Below are 25538 nucleotides of genomic sequence, written 5' to 3'. Positions count from 1 at the left end.
CCTTAAGAGAGGAGAAATTAAAAATGAAGGAGATGATGATAGTTGGCAGATACTAGTTTGTAGTGTCTGAAAATAACACACAGCATACCATCCCACACAGCATATCATCCCTAAGGGCCTACTTGTTCAGAGAATGATTAAAAAAAAAAAAAAACTCATATGAAAACAATTCTGAAAACCCTGGTGCAAGGGCGTGCCACACTGGGAAGCCAAGACTTGTAAGGTAGAATGGTGGAGCACTAAGACTCAGAAGACCTAGGCTGTTCAACCTGTGAGATTTTGGACAATTCATTCAGTGTCTCTGGATTTTAATTTCCTTAAGGAAAGGGGTTGGAAGAACTAATCTCTAAGATCCCTTCCAATCTAAAATACAAAATGCTCCTTTAAGTAAGAGTTTCCCAAACTGTTCCATAAAATGCATTTAGTAAATATTCTAGGTCTAAATGGTTCCATAATCAAGTAATTCTAGAAAACAATGACATACTAGTACATAAAAAGTGGGACAAATGTTTTTACTGCACACTTCTCAGAGACTTTTTAATCCTAATTTATACTGTTATGCTCTAAAAGAATTCTACGTAGTATGTAGTGTTTCCCAAGTTTCTTTGAAGACTGAATATTTTAATTCCTGGAACATTTTCAACATTTAATAAAAGCCGAGGATCTTAGTGAACACAATTTGGGGAAAGCGGCTTTAAACAATAAACTTCATGAATTTAAAATCAGATGCTGAAAGAAGCAAAATGCTCGCCTAAGACATTAAGGCATCCATTTCAGAAACCATAACAATGTTGCTACAGTGTTTACATGTCACAAAGCCTTTATCTTACATAAACTCATTGACCCTTCACTCTAGGAAGTCAAGGGTAGATATAAGGATCATTTCCATTTTACCAATGATAATAACTGAGTTTCCCTTCAAGATCTTTCTCATCACAAAGTACTTTCTGCTAATGAATAGGATGATCACAATCTTCTAACAATCACTTCAGGCTTTCCCTGACTCATCCTCCAAGATCCTGTTGTGTAAACTGACTTGTCAGGTGACACCCCAAGGAAGGAGGGATGCAGAAAGAGCACCTGTGCCAGGTAATGTGTTACGTGCTGTCACACAGGACATATGCGTTCCTCTAATCATCTCAATGACATTAAGTAACTATTAGATCTACTGTTGCCACCGAGGCAATTAATTATGACCCAGAATGTTGAGGAAATGTATTCACAGTAATGGAACTAACAAATGGCGAAGTTGGCATCAACACCCATGTCTATCTTTTTTCTTCAAAAGCAGATTATGAGTTCATTCTTGCTGGTCCAGTGGAGAGAGAGAGAGGCCCTAGAGGCTGGGTATAAACCCTGGCTCTGTACCTATCTGCTCTGGGATTTGGGGTAAACAACTTACACTGTTCTGATCTGTGCAGCAGGGAGAAGAGGAAATATCTCCGGGAGGTGCTGTCAAAGAGAGAAAATGGGTGTAAAAGTCCCCAGGCCTGAAGGTCAATGGGGGAAACAAAAGGAGACATATGTACTACTATTTGTAATACTTTACACAATAATAAATAAATAAAAGTCCCCAGGCCTATGCCTGGTTTATAGAGATTGCTCAATAAATAGTAGTCCCTTGCTTACAAATTTTATGAGGAAAAATAATTTAAAAAGATGTCCAGATGCTAAATATAAACAAGGGCAGAGCAAGAAATAGGTGTATCTGGAGTGGGGAGTGAAGGCTCCAAAGTAAAGTGGTGGTGATGACAAAGGCATCCAATTTTCTACACTCGAGTGAAGGAGGGGACTAAGTGTAGGAACTAGTACTTACTTCCGAAAGAGCATTAAAAAGAAAAAAGTTTTCATCGTAACAAAACTGATATGCCATGAAGTTGGGATCCACACCCTTATGCACCTTTTTTTTTCTTCTTTAAAAGCAAGTTAAGATGTTTTGAAATAGTTTGATGGTATATTTTAAAACTTAAGTTGGGCTTGTGGTTCAGTTTAAAAAAATAATATTTTATTTTGGTTTGTGGTTCATGGCTGGTTGAAGTCTGAAATATGATTTTATTTACACAAATAATATAACAGTAGTTATAAGGGAAGTATAAATTATCCAAGAGCCACATCTTAATAAATTTAACCACTGAAGCATTTAGGGCATGCCAGCTAGACACATATGTATTATCTCACTTAATCCTCCCAACAAACCACAAGGTAAGATCCTAGAACTACTTTGCCTTCAGAACCTTTTATTTTTTTAAATCTTAATTTTGCAAAGTTTTACAGATGTCCCCTTTTCTCCTTCTAGCCCACACCCCCACCGGCCCCTCGGCCTTCACCACACTATTGTCTGTCTTGATGAGGGTATTTCCTCTCTGAACTCTCCCCTCACTTCCAGGGACTTCCCCTATGTTCCTACCTGTTCTCTTAAGTTTCTTCTCTCTCTTTATTTCACCAGTCTCCTTAACTTTTATAATGCTCTCATTCTTCGCACCTTTTCACCTTCCCAATGCCAAACCTTACATGAGCTTATTCTCCAGATTCTTCCCCTCTCTTTATTGCTGGAGAAGGGTCCAACTCTCTTGCAGACTCAAGACCAATGAACTCCCAGGGGACATCATATAGCTTTATATGATGCCCCTTTATTCCTCTACTAGTGTATGAATGCTCACCAAATCCCTGGAGCAGTTATTCCAAATCTTTTGTCTCACTCTTTAAGCCTAGAATCCCATCTTCCTTTTCCCTTTTTAAAAATCTTAACAAATGGCCTAGCCTCTTTACCGAAATGTACGCTTTTAGAGGTTGAGCGTACGGTTCTACAGCAGCGGTTCTCAACCTGTGGGTCGCGACTGTAGAGCCTAAGACCATCGGAAAACACAGATATTTACATTTCGATTCATTAACAGTAGCAAAATTACAGTTATGAAGTAGCAACGAAAATAATTTTATGGTTGGAGGTCACCACAACATGAGGAACTGTATTAAAGGGTCGCGGCATTAGAAAGGTTGAGACCCACTGTTCTAAGACCACCAGTGGGTGCTCAAAACTGTGGATAGTACAAACCCTGTATGTAATATGCTTCTCTTATACATACACACCTATGATAAAGTTTAATTTGTACAGTAGGCACAGTAAGAGATTAACCATAAATAATGATAAAATAGAACAATTATAATAATACTAGAGGCCCGGAGCATGAAATTTGTGCACAGGTAGGGTCCCTAGGCCTGGCCGCTGATCAGGGCCAATCAGGTTCCCCGCCTCCTCCTTCCCTCGCTGACACCGCACAGTTCCCCCCTCCTCCCCGCCTCCTCCTTCCCTCACTTCCTCAGTACCCCGCCCCCGCTGCCGGTCGCCCCGCCATGTTCTGCACCGCCCCCCTGTGGTCAGTGTAGGTCATAGCGAGCGATGGAACTCCTGAGAGGGTACTTTGCATATTAGCCTTTTATATAGATAGATAGATAGATAGATAGATAATAAGTTATGTGAATGTGGTCTCTCTCTCTCAAAATATCTTATTGTACTGTACTCACCCTTCTTGTGATGATGGGAAATGATAAATTACCTACGTGCAAGGTGAAGAGATGACGTGAGGTGAATGACAGGCATTGTGGAGCAGTGTGAGGCTACTACTGACCTTCTGATAATATGTAATATGTTCATGGCTTCTCTTTGGCATATCGGAATTGCCAGCATCACTACTCTTGCTCTGTGGGGCCATTATTAAGTAACACAAGGGTTACTTGAACACAAGCACTGTGATACTATGACATGGATCTGTTAACCGAGAAGGCTACCAAGTGACTAAAGGGCAGGGAGTGTACACAGGATGGGTACATGGGACAAATGGATGATTCACATCCAGGGCGGGTGGGAGAGGGCCCTCCATTTCATCCATCTGCTCAGCGTGGATTGCATTATTTATTTCCGGAATTTTTCATTTAACATTTTTGGACTGCAGGTAAAACCGGGGGTAATGGGGGACTCTTGTATTTCCAATAGCCTATTACTTGGCCTTTGTCCCCCTTTACCTCAAGGGAACATTTCCCAGAGCTGACCCTCTAAGAACTCTGTTCTTCCTGGGTTTCTGTGACACTCTCTGGATTCTCCCAATATTTTGCCATTTCTTTCCCTTCCTTTGCCAAATGCTCATCGTCCTCCTTCCCACTACAGAAGCTGTGTTTCCCCAGGTCTGCCCCAACTCCTCTACACCCATTCTCTCCTGGAATGCTTTACTGTACTCCCAATAACACTCCTATTGTGCCTGAGGAGGCTCTGAGCTTCTTGTACTTTTAACTGCTTGGTAGAAGTTTCTGCCTGGGATGGACGGGAAGGGGGTGTGTGGTAAGGTGGGGCTCATGTGGCCAAATTAAAATGGCCAAACCAAGCTCATCACTTTCCTCAGAAACTATTTTATCGTAGTAGGATGAGTATGCTAACCTACCCGGCCATCTTCCACACTGCTGTGGAATGGAAGTGGGAGATCTTTTATCATAACCAATACACTTGTTACACTCTAGCTGTTATAGACAACTATATAGTTATAGATGGTGTGCGTGCATTATCAAGAGAAAGACTTACTGCATAAGTGCTCCACTCAAAAGAATGTGAGCATTCAGGCCAGAAGGGAAAATCTATGCACCCAAGTGGCACAGCCTCTACAATGACGTTAGGGCAATCCCAAAGGAGCAGTAGAAAATGTTTACAACCATCTCCTGGACCCAAAAGGAGTTCTGAAAGCGGTTCACACTGTGGCACTGCTAGCATATGAGGCTGGACAATTCTGCCTGATAAGACTGACTTAGACAGAAAGGCCCTTTGCACCCCTCATGCGTGGACACTGAGTATCAAAAGAATTTATCACTCGGCAAACACGATCCCCTTCCCATTTATTGTACCGCCTAAAAAAAAATGTAGGAAAGCCCTGTAAGAGAAGAGCTGGGTTCTTCATCATCACAGTCCAGAGCAAGCAGGTTTACAGTAACTTTTCATTTTCCCAATCATTTAAGACTAGAAACCGAGGACCGTTTTACCAAGACCCTCCCTTCCCCATCCAGTCAGTCACCAGCCAAAAATCTCGTCAATTCTTGCTATAAATATTTTGTGTCCGCTCCATCTAAAACCCTCCACTACCACTACTCCATTTTATAGCTCTATTTCAACAGTGGCTACACCTTCTAAACTCAGGCTCTCTTATGCATTTTAGCAAGCTTGACCCTATCCCCCCTGCCCACCACACACCCCAGTTAACTGGAATTACTCACTATTCCCCTAATAAAGCTCATGTTTTCTATGTTCAAATCTTTGCTGTGATGTTCCTTCTGCCTGAAATGTCACCTTCCATGATGCAAGCGACGATCCTGTCTGCTGAGTTGGAAATTTTGGCATCGCCTTTAAGTCCTCCTTCGACACACAGTTAGTTACAAAATCTTTCAGCAGGCGGGCACCGGTCTCTCTAGCATACTGATAAATTCTCTGAACCTCTTCCTAGGAAAGAGCTAACGTTTGCAACATTTTAATACAATTTTAGGGGCTTTCATAGACTCCAATGTCTATAAAATTTGGTTGTTCCTGATGCCCACAATGTTAACTGCCTTTTCTGGGGTCTGGTTTCCCTGACCAGCAACAGTGTGATCCCTGCACGCCACCAGGTTACTTCCTGCAGAAGGACGTCTGCTCCAGAAACCACTTAACTTACGTTACACATTCAATAATTATTTATCACAATGTTTCCGAGTCTCTGTTAAACTTTCAGTTAAACAAAAGAACATATCCACTCCCTGGGAGTTGGTCTGATCCATCTGACCTACAAAGTTAAGAATGCAGCGGAAGTAGAGACAAAGTAGTTTCTGGAATATTTGACTAAGGTAGGGTTGGGCTGATCATAATTGATCTTCCAAAAATAGATAATTGATCTTCCCCAAGGGTGATTTTTAGGTAGTTCCCTGAAGTGGAGAGACAGAGGTCTTGTCTTAGAACAGAGCTGAAAGGAAATCCTAGGCAATGGGAATGGTGTGAAGATAAAAATGGGATGTAAGAACCTGAGGGACTACAGAACAATGGGGCTACATATTTGCACCCAACCAACACAGCAGCAAAAACAATGAGACTTTAACAGATTTCTTAAGGTGGCATATCCACTGATACAGTAAGGACCTAACAAGGCAACACAACTTTCCTTCTCTTTCCTTCACTCAACCCCCACCCCCAACTCTCCCTTCCTCCCTCCTCTCTCCTTCCACCAAAGTCTTGCAGCCTCTCTGGGGCACACCTAAAACTCCCCTGACAGGCTGGCCACCCCCCTGGTTACACAGTAACAGCAGCTCGCAACGTGCTGACATTATCTATCTATACAGTGCATGTCTTACAGAAACCTGCACTGCCCCATTACAAATTAAAGAAGCCTGTGAGCAAGTCACCCCTCCCACGGCACTGCCCTTTCACAAAGCTGAAACGAAAAAGGAAGTACGTGATAGAGACAGTCATGAGTCTTCATCATACAATAAATCCAAAAGATTCTGACACAAGTAATAGAACAGTCTCCATCCCCCGCCCCCCGCATTTAATACAGAAATTAAACGTGGGGGGAATTTGTCCACAAAACAGCTACATTTGAATGCAGCTATTAAAAGAAAACAGAGACAATCGTGGTAATTCCTCAATATTTAGAATGGTTACTTTCCTAAAAAGTAACCTAGAATATGAAATTTCACATATATATAGCTACACTTTCCCCTCATTGACGCATATAGATAAGCTGGTGTTCTTAAAATGTTTTTTAAAAAGCACAGGCCTGTTTAAAGTACATATAAAATAGGAAAATACTAAGTTCATAAACACAGAAACGGCCCGCAATAGGTGATTTCCAAAACGGTAGCTTAGGAGTTTGCAATAAAGTAAGAACAGAAATTCCTCAGAGTAGAAGACCGCATCTCAAAGCTCAGGAAGAGAAGCAAGGGTTACCTGCATGCTACTTGCTGAAGTTCCCCATGACAGGAATACCTTGGGTTTTCACCACAATTTTTAGACAATTAAATAATGAAATTTTCTAGATTTGTTTTTCACTACCTTTTCCTTGATAACCAAAGTAATGTGTGTTCATTGTCTGAAGCAAGGGGGACTAGAAGGTTGAGAAAAAAATGTAAAGAATCATGAAAATAAGTCCCTTATGATTCTTCCTACCAACAGAGGGAAACATTAAAATTTTGACATGTTTTCATCCTATTTATAATGCATTTTGAGACTGTATTATTGTATTTACAATTAACAAGTACAAATACAGGGTGCGGCAAAAGTAGATTTTTTGTGTGAGTTTGCAAAACACAGTTTATTCTCGATTATTATTCATTATTATATTATTTTTCATACAAATAACTATAAACCGACTTTTGCTTTACCCTATATAACCATCCCTAGTTTACATTATATTGCTTTGAAACTCCATATGTTTGTTTAAATGAATAAAGTTAGGATACCAATCTGTATAACACCATTCAATAAATGTTACTGCTGCCATTCAATAAACGTTAAATAACAAGAGCTGCATTGATTCATTATTTTAATGCAGAATTCAGTTTGTTCCATTTAATTTTTCACCTTGTCCTAACTCCAGGAAATGCTTGCTTCCTTCCTCAAGGTATATCTAAAAATTTACAGAGTCTTTAGAATGTATTAAACAAAGCATTCTTTACAGATGCAAGTTTAAAACAAACACCTACAGATATCCAAGGACCAAAAGGAATGTTTATTTTTCTGAGTAATGCAAACAGGGCATTCTTTAAAAACCAAATATACTAACAAGACAAAGAAAAGAATTCAGGAAGTAATTGTGCATACACTAATAATCAAATTTTCAAGCAAATGAAAAGATAGCATTTTTCATCAATAAGGGTGAGCAATGTTCTTTTTATCCTTCTCCAGTCATGGATGGGCATAAGATAAAGAATAGAGGATTGAAAGGTGTGTTTTTTTTCCTCAAGGAGAAGGCATGCTCTGCTAAGACATTAACACAGGAACTGCTGTTTTAAAATATAATGGGATTCACTGTTATACTTCTTTGGGTTCAAATGTGGTTGAGAGTCTTGTTTTCAAGCTCCAGGTCTTTATCCTTTCGGATGCTGCCCCACTTTCGGGCTGTCAAGGTCTCCCAGGAACCCACCGAGCCTCCCAGGACCACCCGCTGCTGCCTGCTCTGTGGGGACATTAATAATAATAACACCTTAGAAGGATTAACAACAACAACCCTGTGGAGTGGGCACTATTATCTTTACTTAACAGAAGCTGAGGCTTAGCCAGGCCAAGTGAAAGAGAAGGCAAGTGGTAGAGCCAGACCTTAAGCCAGGGTCTTTCAATTAGATCGAGTGATAGTTTACAAAGTTAAAATGTGAAATCTGCATTATTAGCAGGGCTCAAGGAATATGCGAAGGGGCATACTTTTAAGTGGAAAAAGTAGGAATGAAAAGGGTGATAATTATGATTTTTTTCTTTGTTTTTCAAAATTTTAAAAATATTTTTATTGATTTCAGAGAGGAAGAGAGGGAGAGATAGAAACATCAATGATGAGAGAGAATCATTGATCAGCTGCCTCCTGCACGCCCCCCACTAGGGATAGAGCCAGAAACTGGGGCATGTGCCCTGACTGGGAATCAAACCCTGACCTCCAGTGCATAAATACATAGCTTGACACTCAACCACTGAGGCACACCGGCTGGGCGATAATTATGATTTTTATAACTAGTTTTAAAAAGTAAAGTAAGTTCCCCAGACGTAGGGTTGCTGGATTATATATATAGTACCACATAATATTTGTGACATTAACACATTAACACTAAAACAATGTTTATCTGAAATTCAATTAAAATTGGCTTCCTGTATGTTATCTGACAACCCTCAAGTAAGGGCCTTTATGAAACAAACAAAACATTAATAAATTACAGAGCTACAATTCCCAAAGCTGAAATCGGGATGCTCTGTGTGCCACATGTCTTTGGGAGGCCAAGTCAGGGGAAGTGTAGCGAGTGGGGCTACAGCTGTTCTGGACTGAGCTTCCTTCTCTTTTTCCTGGTAGCAGACACAGCCCTTCACTCCAGAGACCTAACTTTCATCAACCAAGCCATTTAAATTCACTGACTCAGAAATTCCTCACCCTTCTCCACTTTATGTGGATGTTGTTAAGATTAAATACAACTGAGATTGCGAGGGGATATCGTATGTATCTTTAAATATTTATTGGCCGAGTGCTTTGGAAATACAGTCTCAGAAACTTGGACCAGACAGACTCTTGCCCCACTACCAAGAAAGGGCTTTTCAAAGTATTACAGTATATGGTGAGCCCAGGTGACAGCAGTCTCTAAAACAAAGAAAAGAACAAAACCAAGAACTGTGATCAAAACCTGAAGTGAAATGTAGTCAGATGCCAAAAGGGGTGCCTAGCAGAAAACCTGGATTATCACCCGCTGGAGAACCCAGTACCTTTCAAATGGCTGTGGACACATATTTAAAACAGAGTTACATGAGCTCATAAACTGAATCACAAACACATGGATAGCCTAATACAAAAACAGGACCTTAGTTATGCATACCAATTTAATTTTCTGCTAATTTCCACTAAACCTCCAATCTCTGTGGCTTGAGTATGTTTACCTTCTTTTAAAAAACAACAAATTGGGACTAGCTCAGACAGTGTCCATTTAAATATTTCTATGCCCAACTTTAATCTTCAAACTGTAACAAACCCAATATACTACACATAAATCACTGGGAACAGAAACTGCTTGAAGAGGATTAATCAACAGCTTTGTATGTCATCCTCTTAACTGAATCACTTGAATTCTTCATGTGCAGCTACACCCAGTTAATCTTCCAGAAAGCAGCAAACTATGTAAATCTACTTAAACTGGGGAGATAAGAACTTCACTTGTCAAAAGTTAGCAACACTGAACAAGTACACAAGAAAAATATACACATCCATGAAAATTCTTGCACTCACTCCTCTACCCCAAACCCCATGGTAAGCCACCAGAACACATTACTTAGCAAAAAAAGGGCTTGTGGCATGCCATGATTTGTCTCAATTTAGCAATAATCAAGCCTTGGATAAATTTCATTGGCTATGAATACTGTGTGCCATGATTTATTATAAATACCAAAGTGTGTGTGTGAGTGTGTGTGTGTATCTATATAGCTATATCTATCTATCTATCTATCTATCTATCTATCTATCTATCAAAGCCTAAGGGACCCAATGACCGAATGACCGAACGACCGGTCGCTATGACGTGCACTGACCACCAGGGGGAAGGTACTCAACGCAGGAGTTGCCCCCTGGTGGTCAGTGCACTCCCACAGCCAACCTCCCGTGGCTGGCCAACCTCCTGCAGTCCCTTCTCCCTGGCCAGCCAGCCCCGATCGACCCCACCCATGCACGAATTCGTGGACCGGGCCTCTAGTATGACATAAACTGAGTCAACTACCTCAAAAAAGCAGTTTCAAAATGGAAGTAGGGAAACATGAAGAGAGACATAACTAATAAAATAATTTTAATGGAAATTCATTTTCTATATTTAAAGGCTTTTCAGCATAAAGCACTTTTTCTTTCGAAACACATGAAAATATTTTCACAACTACGAAAGTCCTGGCAAATGGTTTTGTTTGGGCTGTGGGGGTGCTGTTTTCATATAATCAGATGGGATTTGCTTAAGGAATGTCATACCTGAAAGTCACAGTCAACAAAAATAGGACATTTCTCCACTAAGACCTGAACCAACAATCCTTGTCTAGATATTGCTTACTGGGTTATCACTCCACTCCAAAGCTTCTCACTTTGACCTGAGACGACCAGGTGTATTTCTAATGTGTGCTGAGGCCTGTGATGCAGGAAAATCCTGTTTACCCTGGATGAGGCCGGAGATCAGTGCTCCTGGATGCCCTGGATACACTACCCGGCAGGAAGGGGATGAGCACCACCCATCTCTGCTTTAACTGAAACTGGTTGACTCCTATACGTGGAAAATATCAAGTTTTAGGAACAAATTGTACAATCATTCAGTAGTGGCATATTCTGGCTTCAATGCTGCTTCCAAATATCACAAACCCACTAACCATATCATCATTCATTTACATCATCCTTCACCTCCAACCTCACAGCCTCTGCCCTCGCCCAAAAAAAGGTGGGAGGAATCCCTCACCTGGACTTGGGAGACTACAAGGGCGATGGGCAGCCCGTCTGGGCTCTGCCTGGGTTTCTATTGAGGTGTGCCCGAAAGCAGGCAGTTACATACAGTATGGTGGTTTTCAGAGCTTGACGGCCAGGGTCCAAGTCCTGGCTCTGTACTTTGGGTTGTACAGACTGAGGAAGTTACTTAAGCAATGCCTCAGTTTTCTAAACTGTAAAAGGGAAATATTATTATTACCTGCCTCATAGGACTGATAATTAAGTGGGTTAACCCACCAAAAGTACCTAACATAGTAACCAGCAGGCAGGAAAGTGAGTGCTCAATGATGGTTAACGACTACTATCACATATATACTAGAGTGTGTGTACACACACACACACACACGTATATATGATTCAAGTGCGATTCTGAATCAGAACGTTTTTAAGTATTTTTAAGTATTCCTCACATTCAACTTTTTCCCTCAGGTTACTTATCTGTAATCAGCTCTGACAGCTGATTATATATTTTCTGGATTAAAATTCAACTGCATTATACACCTAAAAGTTACCTATTCTTTCATCAAAATGAACACACTAACATGAATCGAAAGATGCAAGCTGCGCATCACAAAACCTTTGAAAAGGCGTTCATTAGCCTTCCCACTTAGACTAAGCCGGGTGAGATCACAAAGTCACTCCTGGTAACCAGGTCCCCGTGCTGGAAGTGTGCTTTTCCAGTGAATGGCTCAACATCAACAAAAGAAACCTTTGAGTCAAATACCACTGGTACCCGGGGTCTTGTGTCTGTATAATGCCTACACATTCATTTCTTTCTTTGCCTATAGAAAAAGCAAGTCTGTTTGTTTTTCTGATTCAGTCAGCCCTTTTAGTCTCTGAATCTAAGGAGAGCCCCGTGAAAAGAAGAGCATCTTATCAGCGTGCTCCAGGCCAGCAGGCTGCCCCCCTCCACACACAAAACCTCCAGCCCCTCACAGTCAAACGCCTCACCCTCGGAGCTCTCTCCCCATTTCAGAGCCAACACCCCACCGGGTTTTGACAACAAATAAATGAACACACGAGGCCTTTGCATAATTAGCCCGTCTTTTCAGGGAGAGTGAGGTGGGTGAGGGAGGAGGGTTCAGGGTAAGACTATTTACTGTAAATTGGCTTCATTTATGAAGTTGAGGTGAGTGTGCTGGACCCGAGGGCATTTATTTTAAATGAGGCCACATGAAGTTTAGAGATGCCTGTTTCTGAATCTTGACAATTTTAGCATAAACTTCAGCCAGGTCATAATACTGATCCTTTCTTTCTTTCTTTTTTTTTAGGAGAGGACTTTTCTTAAGCCCGGTAAAAGTTCCACTGACTTGGACAGCAGGGGCATACAGATCAGGGTGTGTTAACTGCCTTTTTAAGGGAAAATTAGCAAGTAAAAGAACCTAAAAATAGAAAACAATACTTTTTGACACTGTCACTATTTGACAAAATGAGCCCTACTTTCAGATATACTTATGCTAGAACATAACCTCCCTTCCCAAAAAATGACAATGAGAATAAAAAGGACTAAACATGATCAACAAACCGGAGAACGCCTTCAAGAAAAGCCACCAGGCATCACTGTCATCTGTCATGATCTTAACAGAGCCATGGTCTGCATGGAAAGATGCAGTTTGCTTGTATCATTATTGGGGTAATAACTTAATTGATTTGTCTCAGTGGCTAAGGATGTAGACAAGATATTTATTCTGGAAGAAAAATATCTGCAATCATCTTTATGTTTCCTCAACAAGCATCTTGCCACTGACCTCTAAATCAGTTTAACCTTTTCTAAGCAGACCTGCACATTTTTTACATAATTTAGAGGTAGGTTTTGTTATTGCTGCTGCTGAAAGGCTCCGTGAGATATATCACAACATGGCTTCAGTACCCTTCTTTTTAAAAACAAAGGTGAAAAAAAAAAAAAACCCCAAAAAACAAAACAAACAAAAACACACACACAAAAGGCTGTAGCTATAAGCTCCCAGCTCCACTCCCTTTTCCCAGCAGGGGATTCTGATCTAACCACTCAAGTGCCTTTGGAGTTCAATCTGTTAAAAAATGTATGAAACTGCATTAAAATACGAAAAGGCATGTGTATGACTCAGGCTTATCCAAGTATCTCTGCAACTAGATGTCACAGGATTTCCCTGTGCTTCTGAAAACTGAAAACCTTGAGAAAGTGACAGCAGAAGTTCCTGTTTCTTTTTTAAATACACCAGGGAGGGGGGCGCGCGCGAACACTCACACACACACACAGACACACACACTCACACACACACGCGGGTCTTCCGGGTTTCCTGCGAATCAGGCAGCTTCTTTGAGGTTTCAAGTGAAGATTGTTGCAAATCCACGTTACGACTTATTCTCGTACTCTTCTACACACAAAGGTTTCAGAAAAAAAAAAAGCCAAACTTGTTGCAGAGCTGGGCGAAGCCCCCGGCCCGGCGCGGCCAGCTCCCGCCCCCACCCCCCCTCGGCCCCTTCCCCTTCCCTCCACGTCCCTCCCGCCCGGCCGGCGGGGGCGAGGGCATCTCCCCTGCTAAGGTCACCGGCCCGAGCCGTCCCCGCCGGCCGCCTCCTCCGGCAACAAGGTCACCGCCCAGCCCGGTCCCTCCGAGGAGGGGAGCCGCGTCCGGCCGAGCGCGGCCGCCCTTTGTAGAGCGGAGCCGCCGGCCCGCGCGCGGCATCCCCGCCGCCTCACCTGCTTGCGGTAGGGCGTCCTGCAGTGGCTGCTGCCCCCGGGGTTGCCGCTGCTGCTGGGGAAGATCATCGCAGCGGGCGCGGGCGCGGGGCAGCCTGGCCGGGCGGGGGAGGGCGCAGCGAGGGGGCCGGCCGGGGCCGCGGCCGCTCTGGGAACTCCCTCTCGCCGCGCGGCGGCGGCCGGCGGGGGCTGCAGCTCGGCGCGGGCTCCTCCACCCTCCGCCTCCCGACTCGTCTAAAAGTGCGGCGCGGCGGCGGCGGCGGCGGCGGGGGAGACTCGGACAGCTCGGGCGGCCGCCGCCCTGCGTGCCATGGACGGGAGTTCGCGCGCGGAGCTGGGGCGCCGGGGACTCTCCGGGCGGCAGCGGAGGAGCAGCGCCGCCGCGTCCCCACCTACCGTGGCCTCAACCACCGCCCTGAGAGCGCGCCGGCCGGGGGCGGGGAGGCGGCCGCGCACCGCCCCGCGCCGCGCCCAGGCCCACCCGCGCCTCCCCGCTCTCGGGCTGGGCGCCGCGCCCGCAGCCCCGCCGGCCCGCCGGCCCCCGCGCGCTCCCTCCGGAGCTGGGGGCCGGGGCCGGGGCCGCGCGGGCCGGGGAGCCGCCGGCGCCCCCGCTCTGGTGCAATGGTTGGGTCTGGCTCCCCGCGTGCCGCACATTCCTTGGAGTAGCCACCCCCTTCTTTTCTTTTTCCCCCCCTTCATCTCTTTGCCTGAGCACCCGAGGCAGCTCTGCACCCCTGCTCCAAGCCCCTTTTAAGGGCATCGCTTTGGGGATCACTCTGACACCTGGGGTAGAAGCGAACTGGCCCCAGGTCTCCTCCTCTCTTTTCTTTCATCCTTCCAAACTATCCTCCCACCGTCCACTCTCCCAGAAAAGGTGCAGGCAATCACTCCTCCTCCAAGAAACCGACCAACCCTCCATCAATCCTCCGCAGATCCCCGTCCCCCCAGTTCACACACTCAAATGTTAGCAGCGAAAACAGGTCTCCACTCCCCAAGCCCTCAGCGCAAATAACGCCAGTAATGTTCCATACTTCGTTTCTATGTAAACCGGCGTTTACAAGTTCCCTTCAAGATGACAATATCAAAGGATGAAAATCATGTAAGGCCATCGGTTTGGTAAGCCTTCCGGAGGACTGAAACGGTATAATCTTATGTGTTAATTATTAGAAGCGACACAGAAACTGGAAGAAAGAAAAAAAAGGACAAAAGGAGGTAGTTTCCTTTGTTTCCCAGCTGAAATCATCTCAGGTGGCTCAAGACGCCACTTCTCTGGATCACCTTTGCATTGGTGTGTCAAGCCTAGAACCTACCATGAAGAAGGCCTCTAAAACAAGTCGCCCAGGCAGAGCCCGCCTTCCCTGGACAGGCCACTAGGACAGACGACACTTTCAAGTTGGCCCTTTCCGATGTATGACAGGGAAATATCGCCTCGGTGCGTTTCACAGAGTTCTTCCTTGAATCTGGTCCCTAACACCTTCCTGGAAAGGGCCATCTGCCCTGATAATGAAAAATCCTAACTTGACTGAGAAGTAAAGGCACTCCACTTCTGGCTGCCAGAAGGAAAAAAAAAAAAATTAAAGTGTCCCTATGGAAACCGAGTCGTCTAGCAAAGCTGTGGCCATTCAAGGATTGTCCAAGAGCAAGAAACTGACACGTATCCACCCTAGATATCCTGCCGGTGGCCTGCACGCTCCCAGTTGCTCCTAATATTCTCCCACGAAAGTGATGAGAACTAGCAGGTCTCACCTAATCAAAACCAACTATATACACAAGGTATGCATATAATTCCCAATTCTTTCATAAGAAAAGGGAGCAGCGCAACAAAAACAAAAACTTATTCTGGGCACAGTCCTAGGCACACAATGGTCAAGTAAGAACTTGGTAAAATTCACAGAAATGTACCTATCCTTTAAAGTGCTTTACTAAACATAGCACAGCTAACATTCCATATATATAAGCAAGAACTATTTCCTACTACTCCATGTATTTTTGAAAATATATTTCTATTGATTTCAGAGAGAGGAAGGGAAAGGGAGAGACAGAAACATCAATGATGAGAGAAAGTCATTGATTGGCTGCCTCCTGCACGCCCTACACTGGGGATCGAGCCCACAACTGGAATCGAACCCGGGACCTTTCAGTCCGCAGGCCAAACCGGCTAGGGCTACTCCATGCATTTAGAATTGTTTTGGCTGTCCCTTTGCTGTCTCCTCTCACTAGGACCCTTTATGGCACGTTATCAACCATAGTATAAAATATAAGGTTTTAGGGAGAAGTGTTCAACTTCTAGGTGCCTTTTCCTGAGAACTTAATGCCCAAGATCCCCACAGATCAGACCTGTCATCTTTGGGGGAAATTCCACGGACAAATTCAGTTGTCATTACTGGTCTCTTAGGAAACCACAATGTAAACCACAGAAGAACAGTGTAGAGTAATTTTTCTATGGCTGTTCTCTAACGTCATGATACTTTAGATGCTGTGCTAGGCTGTTAAGGCTTGACTTGATACCCTCCAATAGCTTTACAACATAAGACAAAATTTCAAGTGATTAATTTTAAGTTAGAATATGAAAAGAATTGTAATACTAGATAGTAAAATATACCAAGAATATTAAATGAATAAAGGGCACTATTTTTAAGATTAAAAAAAAGGTATCTATCAACAAAATGTAGTGTTCTATAATGGTGAATGACATAATAGGAAGAATACAAGCATACATTACAAAAAAAAAACACAACACAATGTCTACCAGCCAGGGTTCAAAAGCTTCCGACTTACATAGGTGCTACACTCTTAAATAAGCAAAGTATCACAAAGAAAGGGGAAGGCAGGTTTTCTACCCTCAACGATTATAAATGTAATGAAGTAACAAAAGTTCAAATAATTCCAACATTAAGAGAAATATGAAACCACGTGTGTCTATATTACCAGTTATAGATAATCCACAAGTGCATAGTTGTAAGTAATTTCAGGGATGGGTCCCGGTGAAATTCATCTGGAAAAGTTTATTAAGCTCTGAAACAATTCAGTTTTAAGACAAAAAATGTTAGGAAACATTCTAGAGAAACTACAAATTATGGTAAGAACTGGGGTTTTGGAATCTGTCTTATACACGCTCATCCTCCTGAAAGGGAAACTGAGACTCTGCTGCCGGTGGTCCTATATCACCCTCGTCCCCCAACTCAGCTGATGGACTAAGTGGTGGGAATATGACCCAAGGGCAGCCGAGCCACAGACAAGCCAGTGACCTATGACATGCCTGGGACTGAAAAAATGAGCAGAGCCAATCAGATTCTCACCCTGGGAATCTGATTCAGAAAACTCCAAGATCTGAAACAGTTAAGAAAGGGACAGAAACAGCAAGAGTGCCGGGGGTAGAGTTGAGGTCACAAAAGCCAAAAGCATATGCAAGCCAAGGTTATGAGGAAGCAGAAACTATGAGTAAACAGGAAGCTGACTGGCAGCAAGCAGAGAGTCAAAAGATGCCAGGAGCGGGGAGCTCCTGGCCATTAGCTGATGGAGGGAGCCGGAGTCCCTGGTGCTGCTTTGGCTCTTGAGACTGACAACAGCCCCTCCATGTGTATACTTAGCCACCCCCACCCCTTCTTCAGATAATTTCAGTGAATCCGGATTCTGCAATCCAAGGAACAAAATTAAAACAGCCAAACAGATCTAGCTCCATATTTCAGCTTCCCACTTACTAGCCATGTGGCTTTGGGCAAGTTAGTTAACCTCTCTGAGCCCCAGACTCCTCACAGATTGTCATAAGTATATACACAATACATCAACAAAAGTGCTAAACTCAATAACTGGCAGCTGTTATTATTGTTTTTCCAGGTTTTACTGCGGTGGTTGGTAGGTTTCAGTGGGAGTACTGTGTAAATAACTGATGCTCAGTTATCCTGGCTGACCATCAAAGAGCAGAAGCAAGGGTGTAGCTGGAACTGACAAGAAGCAAAAAGAGCAAATTTGGGTAGGGGGAGGCCATCTTTCCCATAACTGTTGAATAGCCAAGTGAAAATGCTTTGTAAGGCTGTTATACCACACACCTAACTTTAAGAGGTTATTAAAAATTTTTTTTTTAAAAAAAGATCTGGTAAACTGTTTCAATAGCCTGGGTGCACTGAATTTTTCTTCTGTATTTGTTTTTGGCCCATTTCCTTTAATGAAGTTATGTGCTGGACTAGGGCCATACCTGTATGGGTGTGCAGGAGTAGACGAATGAGGACAATGAGGTTGGAGCCATCAGCACCTGTGGAAGCCTGCAATCAGGTAGAGATGAGACCTGCAACTTGCAAGCATTTGTAGAACTGGAATTTGAGAATCTGAATGTGGGAGACACTTGTTTCATAGAAACAATTTGAAAATGGGACTTTCATTTATAAACCTTTCATATCTCATTTCACTTTCACAACAACCCTGTAAGGCTGGAAGGGTTATTAGGCTCCATTTACCGATGAAAGGAAGTTAAGTAAGACCGACTGACCTCCCCCATAGAGCTAGTAAGTGGCAAGCATTAAAATCTAGACCTAGATAGGGTTAAAAGACGGCTGTCCTGTGCTCCTTCAACTCTATAATGCTGTGCCTCCAAAAAGCCTTATAAATAATGCTCTAATTCCCCGTGAGTACTAGTAACCCCTGTGGCACCCGAGTTGCTCTACACTAATAATGCAAAGACATTAAGTGATAAGTGCCAGCCAAGTGGTCTAGACAATTATGTGCTACGGAGCCCACAGGAGGGAGAGATCAATACAGGATATGTAACGGGCGTGGGAAGCTCAGCTGTATAAATGTTTTGTCTGAGGGACATCCAGAAAGAAACACTGTGCAGATAACCTGAAAAACAGAACTTGAGAGAGCGAGCCGGGATGAGAGAGGGTGTAGATTTGGGTCGGCCACTGCTGAAATCATGGCTAATTGATATACTCCCAGAATGAGGCAGATGATGAAAAGTCAAAAGGCTGGAAGACTCCCCACCCCCAATTCCAACACACACATTACTGAGCCCCATAGAAGAGAGAAGCCTCTGAATGAAATTACAAAGAAAGTATGACGGGAAAGCTAAGCTTGGAAAGAAGAAAAACAAGATGGAGGCAGAGAAGATGCCCAATGAGATAAGAATGGCACAACTCTATCCACAACAGAACACACCTACAGCAGGCTCTATCCTTCTGTCACTGCTACTACATTCCAGGCACCTTTTTTTATTTGGGTCAGATTAAAACAGGAATTAAAAGGAAAATTCATCCAACATTATTTCAAGTTACAATCTTTAATGAATAAAACATAACCGCATAGTATTAGTTAGTGTAAGCAGTTCACACTAAAAAATCATTTACATTTAGAGCCTCTATTGCTCACAAGGCCTGTGGCTCCTAACGAGAGAGAGAGAGAGAGAGAGAGAGAGAGAGAGAGAGAGAGAGAGAGAGAGAGAGGAGAGAAGAGGGGAAAAAGAGAGAGATGTTTTAAATTTCTGTTCTTTCCCAGTACAAAACAGAGTTGATAAAGTACTCTATTTCTAAAGTAGCAGAAATATTTTGTTATTTACTCTTTTCTTTTTTAAAAAATTTATGATTCTTATTCTAGACTCAAAGGCTCCCTAGACACGTGTAAAATGAAACCACTATAATAAAACTATAGCTCTGTAGCTATAATCCTAGAAGGTATATAGAAAACATAACATAGACATATACTGATGACTTTTACCAGAAGCAATATTCTGGTAATTTTTAAATCGACCCTGATGAACAAAAAAGAAGAAATGGGCTTTACCCTACTGTGCTTCTCTGCAAGAACTAATACATAATAGCTCTCATTTATTAACTACTATATTCCAGGCACTTTCTCAGCGCCTCTCTCTCTCTCTCTCTCTCTCTCTCTCTCTCTCTCTCTCTCTCTCTCACACACACACACACACACACACACACACACTAGAGAGAGAAAAGAATGGTTATCTCATTTTACTGAAGAAAAAACTGAGACTCAGAGGTGTAAGTAATTTTCCCAAAGCCACATAAATCCAATACACAACAAAGCTGAAATTTGAACTCAGGTCTCTCTAACTCCAAAGTCCTCTCCCTCTAATAATACTAATAATAGTTATTATTACTATTACTCATAGATCAAGTCCAAACCCCACCCATAGGGGAAAACTTAAGAGCCCAACCCCAGGTGTGCATTACAATCTATCTGACCTTGGGCAAGTCGCTTAAGGATATGGACTTATAAAGAATTTCCATTCAGTTGAATATGAAGGCAAATTATCCAATATAAGGATGTATAATAATAGTACAGATACATATTCTGGCCCAAATTAGCTCCTAATCTCATTTAACTGATAGTTGTTAAAGTGTAACCTCTCTCTTGCAACCAGTTTTATTTTCTGGGATCGTTGGTGGGATGGAATTGGGAGAGAGGCAGAAAGACAATCTTCTAGAAGCCAGGATGGTGATAGGTGAAAGGTATTTCCTGAATCTTGAACTGGAACTGAAAACATATTTTCCCTCAAAAATAATGGGAAACCATATTAGCAATCAGCTTCATTATTTAACCCATATGCTTATAGATCAATTAAAATCCTAATCACCATTTAGGACATTTCTCCCTATGGCAAAACATCTTCCAAATTTGAAACAAATAATTTACAATCAAATTTTTTGGATATAATCTGCTCGTAAATTTTACTCCTGCGAAACAGTTAATAAAATACAATGCTTTCTCAAATTCCTGGCAAAAGGGGACTCTGTAAGTTCAATTTATTTTTCTGTTAAAAACAGGCACATGGGTTTTTATTCTTTAAAAAAATAAAACAGCCCTGGCCAATTTTGCTCAATGGATAGAGGGTTGGTCTGTGGACTGAAGGGTCTGGGGTTTGATTCTGGTCAAGGGCACATGCCAGGGTTGTGGGCTCGATCCCCCATGTGGGGCATGCAGGAAGCAACCGATCAATGATTCTCTCTCATCATTGATGTTTCTATCTCCTTCTCCCTCTCCCTTCCTCTCTAAAATTAATAAAAATATATTTTAGAAAATAAAACAAAAAGAATTGGGCGAGAGGCTATATGAATTAAAAATTCAAGATGTTTGTTTTGGTTTGGTTTATATAACACTGAATTTGTATCTGTAGATCAAATTCTATAAGAGAATAAAGGAGAATCAACTAGGGATGGGTGCCTCAATCCTCTATATTCTATGTGCAAATCTAGTATTGGAGCTGTTATTCTCCATTTCTGTAGCAAGCCTGTAAGAAAATAAATGCTGACTTTCAGAGTACATAATGATAATTCAACAAGTTTTCCATGAATGACAGTAAAAATTTACAGAGTATAGAAAAAGATATAGGTGATTTTTGAAAGTGACGGGAGTAACAAAATCATCTACTGGGTGTTAGCAAACTATGGTAAAGAATAAGAAATGAGGTGAGGAAGGTAGGGGCTGATGTGCTGTGGAAATCACATCTACCTCTTGCTATATGACCTTGGAAGAGAAAGAAAGTACTTATGAAAGCAATGGAATTTGTGGAAAATTAGAACACAAAAAAAAACCTAAACATGAAAAGCAAAATTCAAACATACAATGACTATCTCCTTGCCATGAGTAAAAATAATTACTGGAATGATTACTTCGACAATACAGGGTGAATAACTGTACCTGAGACAGACAAAACCATCATAAAAGTTAAGAATGACGAAAGGTCATTCCTAAATGTCTGGGGGACATAAGCATTGTCTACCCAAACCTGGATCCTTAGCACAGGTTAGGTTTTAATGCAAAGGAGAAGGAGAACGAGAAGACAAAGAAGAAGGTTCCCTTTCTCTTCAGTTGTCAGACTTACCATTAAATTAGATCTATTCCACCTGAAGAGGAGGGTAATATAATAATTAATAATATCCTTTAAGTGGGATGCTTAAAAGCTTTTCCTTCTCCACTGAATTATAATATCAAAGTTAAAATATGAAAATATAGAATCAGAAATGAATTTCTATTCAGTTGAATATGTATGAAGGCAAACTTTTCAACATGAGAATATTTAGTTAAGAGTTCTGAATTGGGCTACATAAGGAGCTTACAAAAATTCCCCACCCTTGGTGTCTTTAAGAATGACTAGTTCTGGGTTATTTAATAAACTTAACACATGGGGCCAACTGATGACAGACCTGTGGCAAATTGATACTCCCCAAGCGAAGAGAAGGCGAATGAGGAAATTCTGATGTTGTCCTGACAATATGACTGATCATGACATCAGCAATTCCTAATTCCAAACTATAGAGAACACTCCCAGAATGCTGACAACACATTACACAGATCCTCCCAAAATCACCCTCCTTCCCCTCCCAATCACAAGTGTGATGATGTTTCAACCAAAGGATTATTAAGCATTAAAATCCTGTTAAACTGTTTATAGTTGGAAAAGGTGCCAAGAGGAAGAAGTAGACAACTTCTGAAGCTATTTTTCAGAAAATACATATGAGAGAGACCTATTAAGAAAACATATGTATTTTAAATATTTTATGTGTATGTATATTAATGCATAGAAGCAGAATGAATGTCTAAAATGTTATAATGCACAAAAGGCTTTATTATACATGATCTCATTCAGAGAAGGAAGCAGGGCAGGCAATTCTACACTTTTTTTGAACAGGTGAGATAGCCTCAGGTAGGTTAAAACAACTTGTCGTAGGTCAATGAATATTACAATAATGGAATGAATGCCACTGTCTCTCCATGGACACTGTGACCAATAATAAATCCATGCCATCTATCCATATTTACCCATATCCCTAGAAAGTTCTCTGTTAAACAGCCTCCAAATCTGAACCTATCATCACAGTTCTTCTACCCCAGGACAATAGTCTGTGTCTTCTGTAATTGAAGGGTGCTTCTATACTGCCGCACCCATAAAAATGAGGGTGGAGTCTTATTTTGAGGCTTAATAAGCTTATAAAGATTACTTAAACTGTCTTTAAATCCCTAATGAGTTATTTAACCTATTGTTCTACATAGTAGTTTTGTTGGAGGCATGAATGGATGAGGGAAGCTAGTTTTCATATTCACACACATACAACAAATGGCAAAAATGATAATCTTCACCCTCTTTTCAAAGCAATGATTTTATCTGAAGCTAGAAAGAGCTGAATGTAAGCTATGGAGTCATCAAATTTTAGAAAGTATGCTTTACAGATTATATTAAACAGTGAATTTGAATCCTAATCTTTATATCACTTGGGATCATAAGAAGGGCTGTAATGAATGTTGCATTTTGTATCTGTATGCAACTTATTAAGGAAATGGGCTTCCATGACCGAATGGTTCCTTTACCCTCAACTATTACTGCTGGAATAAATCTTCTTGCTTTACTTTTTAGGGAAAAGGGAATTGTCCTATTCATCTTTCTGAAATCAGACTTCTATAAATATTTGGATATGAACTGTACACCATGCTCTCAAAGATGCTACTGATTATAGGATACTTGACAATTACTGAGATATTAACATTTGAAAAAATGGACAACAGTAATCATAAGGCATCATAAATCATAAGATGCAGCCTGATCTCAGATATGTTGAAATGAGAAAAAGGTAAGTCTTAGAATCTGTGCAGTATGGTATATGGGCGCATGAAACATGCGTGCAAACACACCCACATGTTTTTCTTACTCACGGCCTCCGCTTGAGAAATATATTTTTTTTCAAGCACTCATTTTTAACCTCCTAAAGAACAAAGAGCTACTAAGTGGTTACAAGTAAATGCCTCACACACTCAGTTTTTCCAAGGAGATCTGACGGTGTCTTACAACTAGTGGGCACAGTCTCTTCCAGTTAGAATGAGAACTTTACCCTAAACTCACTAGTTTGCAAGGCACCCCTTGCAAAGGAACAGGTTGGGCTGCTGCTTTCCTCCGCATCCATCCTCCCTCATACAATCACATCAAGTTACACCCACAGTGTTTTAGATATACAATGCATTCAGATAATAAGAAAGGTTAAAGGGAGATGAATAGAAATCTGTAGATATTTATCAGACTTCACTCCACACTTCTTGATATTGCTGCTTTAAAGTTGTCCGTTGCAAGCATAATTTGATAACATTCATCCTAGACTGTTATTTTTTTTTAGTGAGTTTCAGCCACACATACACATGCAATACATACGGACATACACTCAAAAGATCAGTCACCACTGTCGCTCTGGCACATAGCACCAATTCCAGCCTACGAGTCTTACAGATTTCCATCTTTTGGCAGGCACTGGAGTGCCAGTTCTCAGTCTTCCTAAGACTTCAGACAGGAAAAGTAATTTTTACGTCAATCAGATATATCAGATAAAAAGACAAATATCTAAACTGGCTATCACAATCCTTATATCTGATATGAAACTACAAAGTGAATCAAAAGCAGTAACTTAGCAGGTAAGATGACCCCATTGTAGAAAGCAATGGTTCTCACTTGAAGCAGTGACTATTAGCAAATGGTAGTACCTACTACTTCTTACGTGTTCAGGAATGACTAGTTCCCTTGCATTTCCACCTTCTTCCTTATGTAACTTCCCTTTTAGTCATCTCACTGCTCGTGTGAAGATAAAGCTGATATGAAAAAGTGAAACAAACTGGTCAATTTATTAACTGACCATGGGTTGGTCAAACTGAAGCTTTGACATTATATATGAATTTCATTTAGCTGTCATGTTTTCTTTTGCTATAAAATAATATTGTAATTGATTTCACATGGAAAACTATTTTATAGAAAATATTAACACATCAAACCATTAATAGAACCCAAGTCCCTACCTCAGAGCCTGGTACACATTAGGCATCCAAATATGAATGAATGAATGAATGAATGAATGAATAATATCTTTGAAATGCATGCAAATCCTATTCAAACAGATATTACTTCCTAAAAGTAAAACAAATGTTTGATTTTGAGATGTTAATTAAATAACAAATTATAAATTACAATTTATTAAGCAAACTTCTTCACATAATTTAGCACATGGCTAAGAGATTTTCCTAAGTGATATAATTTGATCTAAAACCCCAACCTTACAGGTCCTTAAACTCCACTTCAAGAAAACCAGCATATCCACTTTGTTTCTATGACTAACATCATTGCACACTATCAAGTCCTGAAATTCCCATCTTTCGATCTCTTCTGCACTCTTATTATCCTATATAATAAAAGGCTAATATGCAAATAGACCAAACTGAGAAACAACCAAACCAAACAACCGGTTGCTATGACATGCACTGACCACCAGGGGACATGCACAGAACATGGTGGGCATCGGCCGCAGTGGGATGGTAGAGCAGGTGAGCAGGGGTGCCAGACCAAGGAAGGGCGCCAGTTGCTATCATTGGGGTGAGACTCTAGTGGTTACTGAAAATTCTTTGCTCCCACGTGCCACAGTCCCACCAGGCGCTCGCACCTGCTGCCGGCACCAGCCCTGCTCACACCCACTTTTGGCGCCCGGCACTGGCCCCAATCGCTCAGCGCCATCAGCAGGTGGTAGCGGTGGCTGCTGGCCCCGATCACCCCTCAGGCTTCTCCACCTCCCCCTGCTCCTGAGGGGTGATCAGGGCAGCAGCCACTGCTTGCACCCACCACTGGCGCCTGGAGCTGGCCCCGATTGCTCAGTGCCGTCAGTAGGTGCTAGTGG

The 25538-nt window shown here is 41.9% G+C and overlaps 1 protein-coding gene across 11 annotated transcripts in view; it reads right to left on the bottom strand.

Annotated features, from left to right (window-relative positions):
• The window catches only part of RBMS1 (RNA binding motif single stranded interacting protein 1), a 220007-nt gene that overhangs the window by 122724 nt on the left and 71745 nt on the right, over positions 1-25538 (bottom strand). For 2 of the 11 annotated variants that reach the window (XM_079782924.1, XM_079782926.1), the window contains exon 1: positions 13885-14369. The exons of 7 other annotated variants lie outside the window; for them this stretch is intronic. In XM_079782924.1, the coding sequence (XP_079639050.1) occupies positions 13885-13953 (69 nt within the window). In that variant the 5' untranslated portion in view covers positions 13954-14369. Of the gene's footprint in view, positions 1-13884; positions 14370-25538 lie in introns of those variants that run through there. 2 more of the 11 variants (XM_079782928.1, XM_079782921.1) reach the window with 2 other exon arrangements.

This window comes from Cnephaeus nilssonii, assembly GCF_951640355.1.
Source record: "Cnephaeus nilssonii genome assembly, chromosome: 10".
Lineage (NCBI taxonomy): Eukaryota > Metazoa > Chordata > Mammalia > Chiroptera > Vespertilionidae > Cnephaeus > Cnephaeus nilssonii.
Note: the sequence above shows the minus strand (reverse complement) of the source record. Positions and strands in the feature narration are given on the sequence as shown.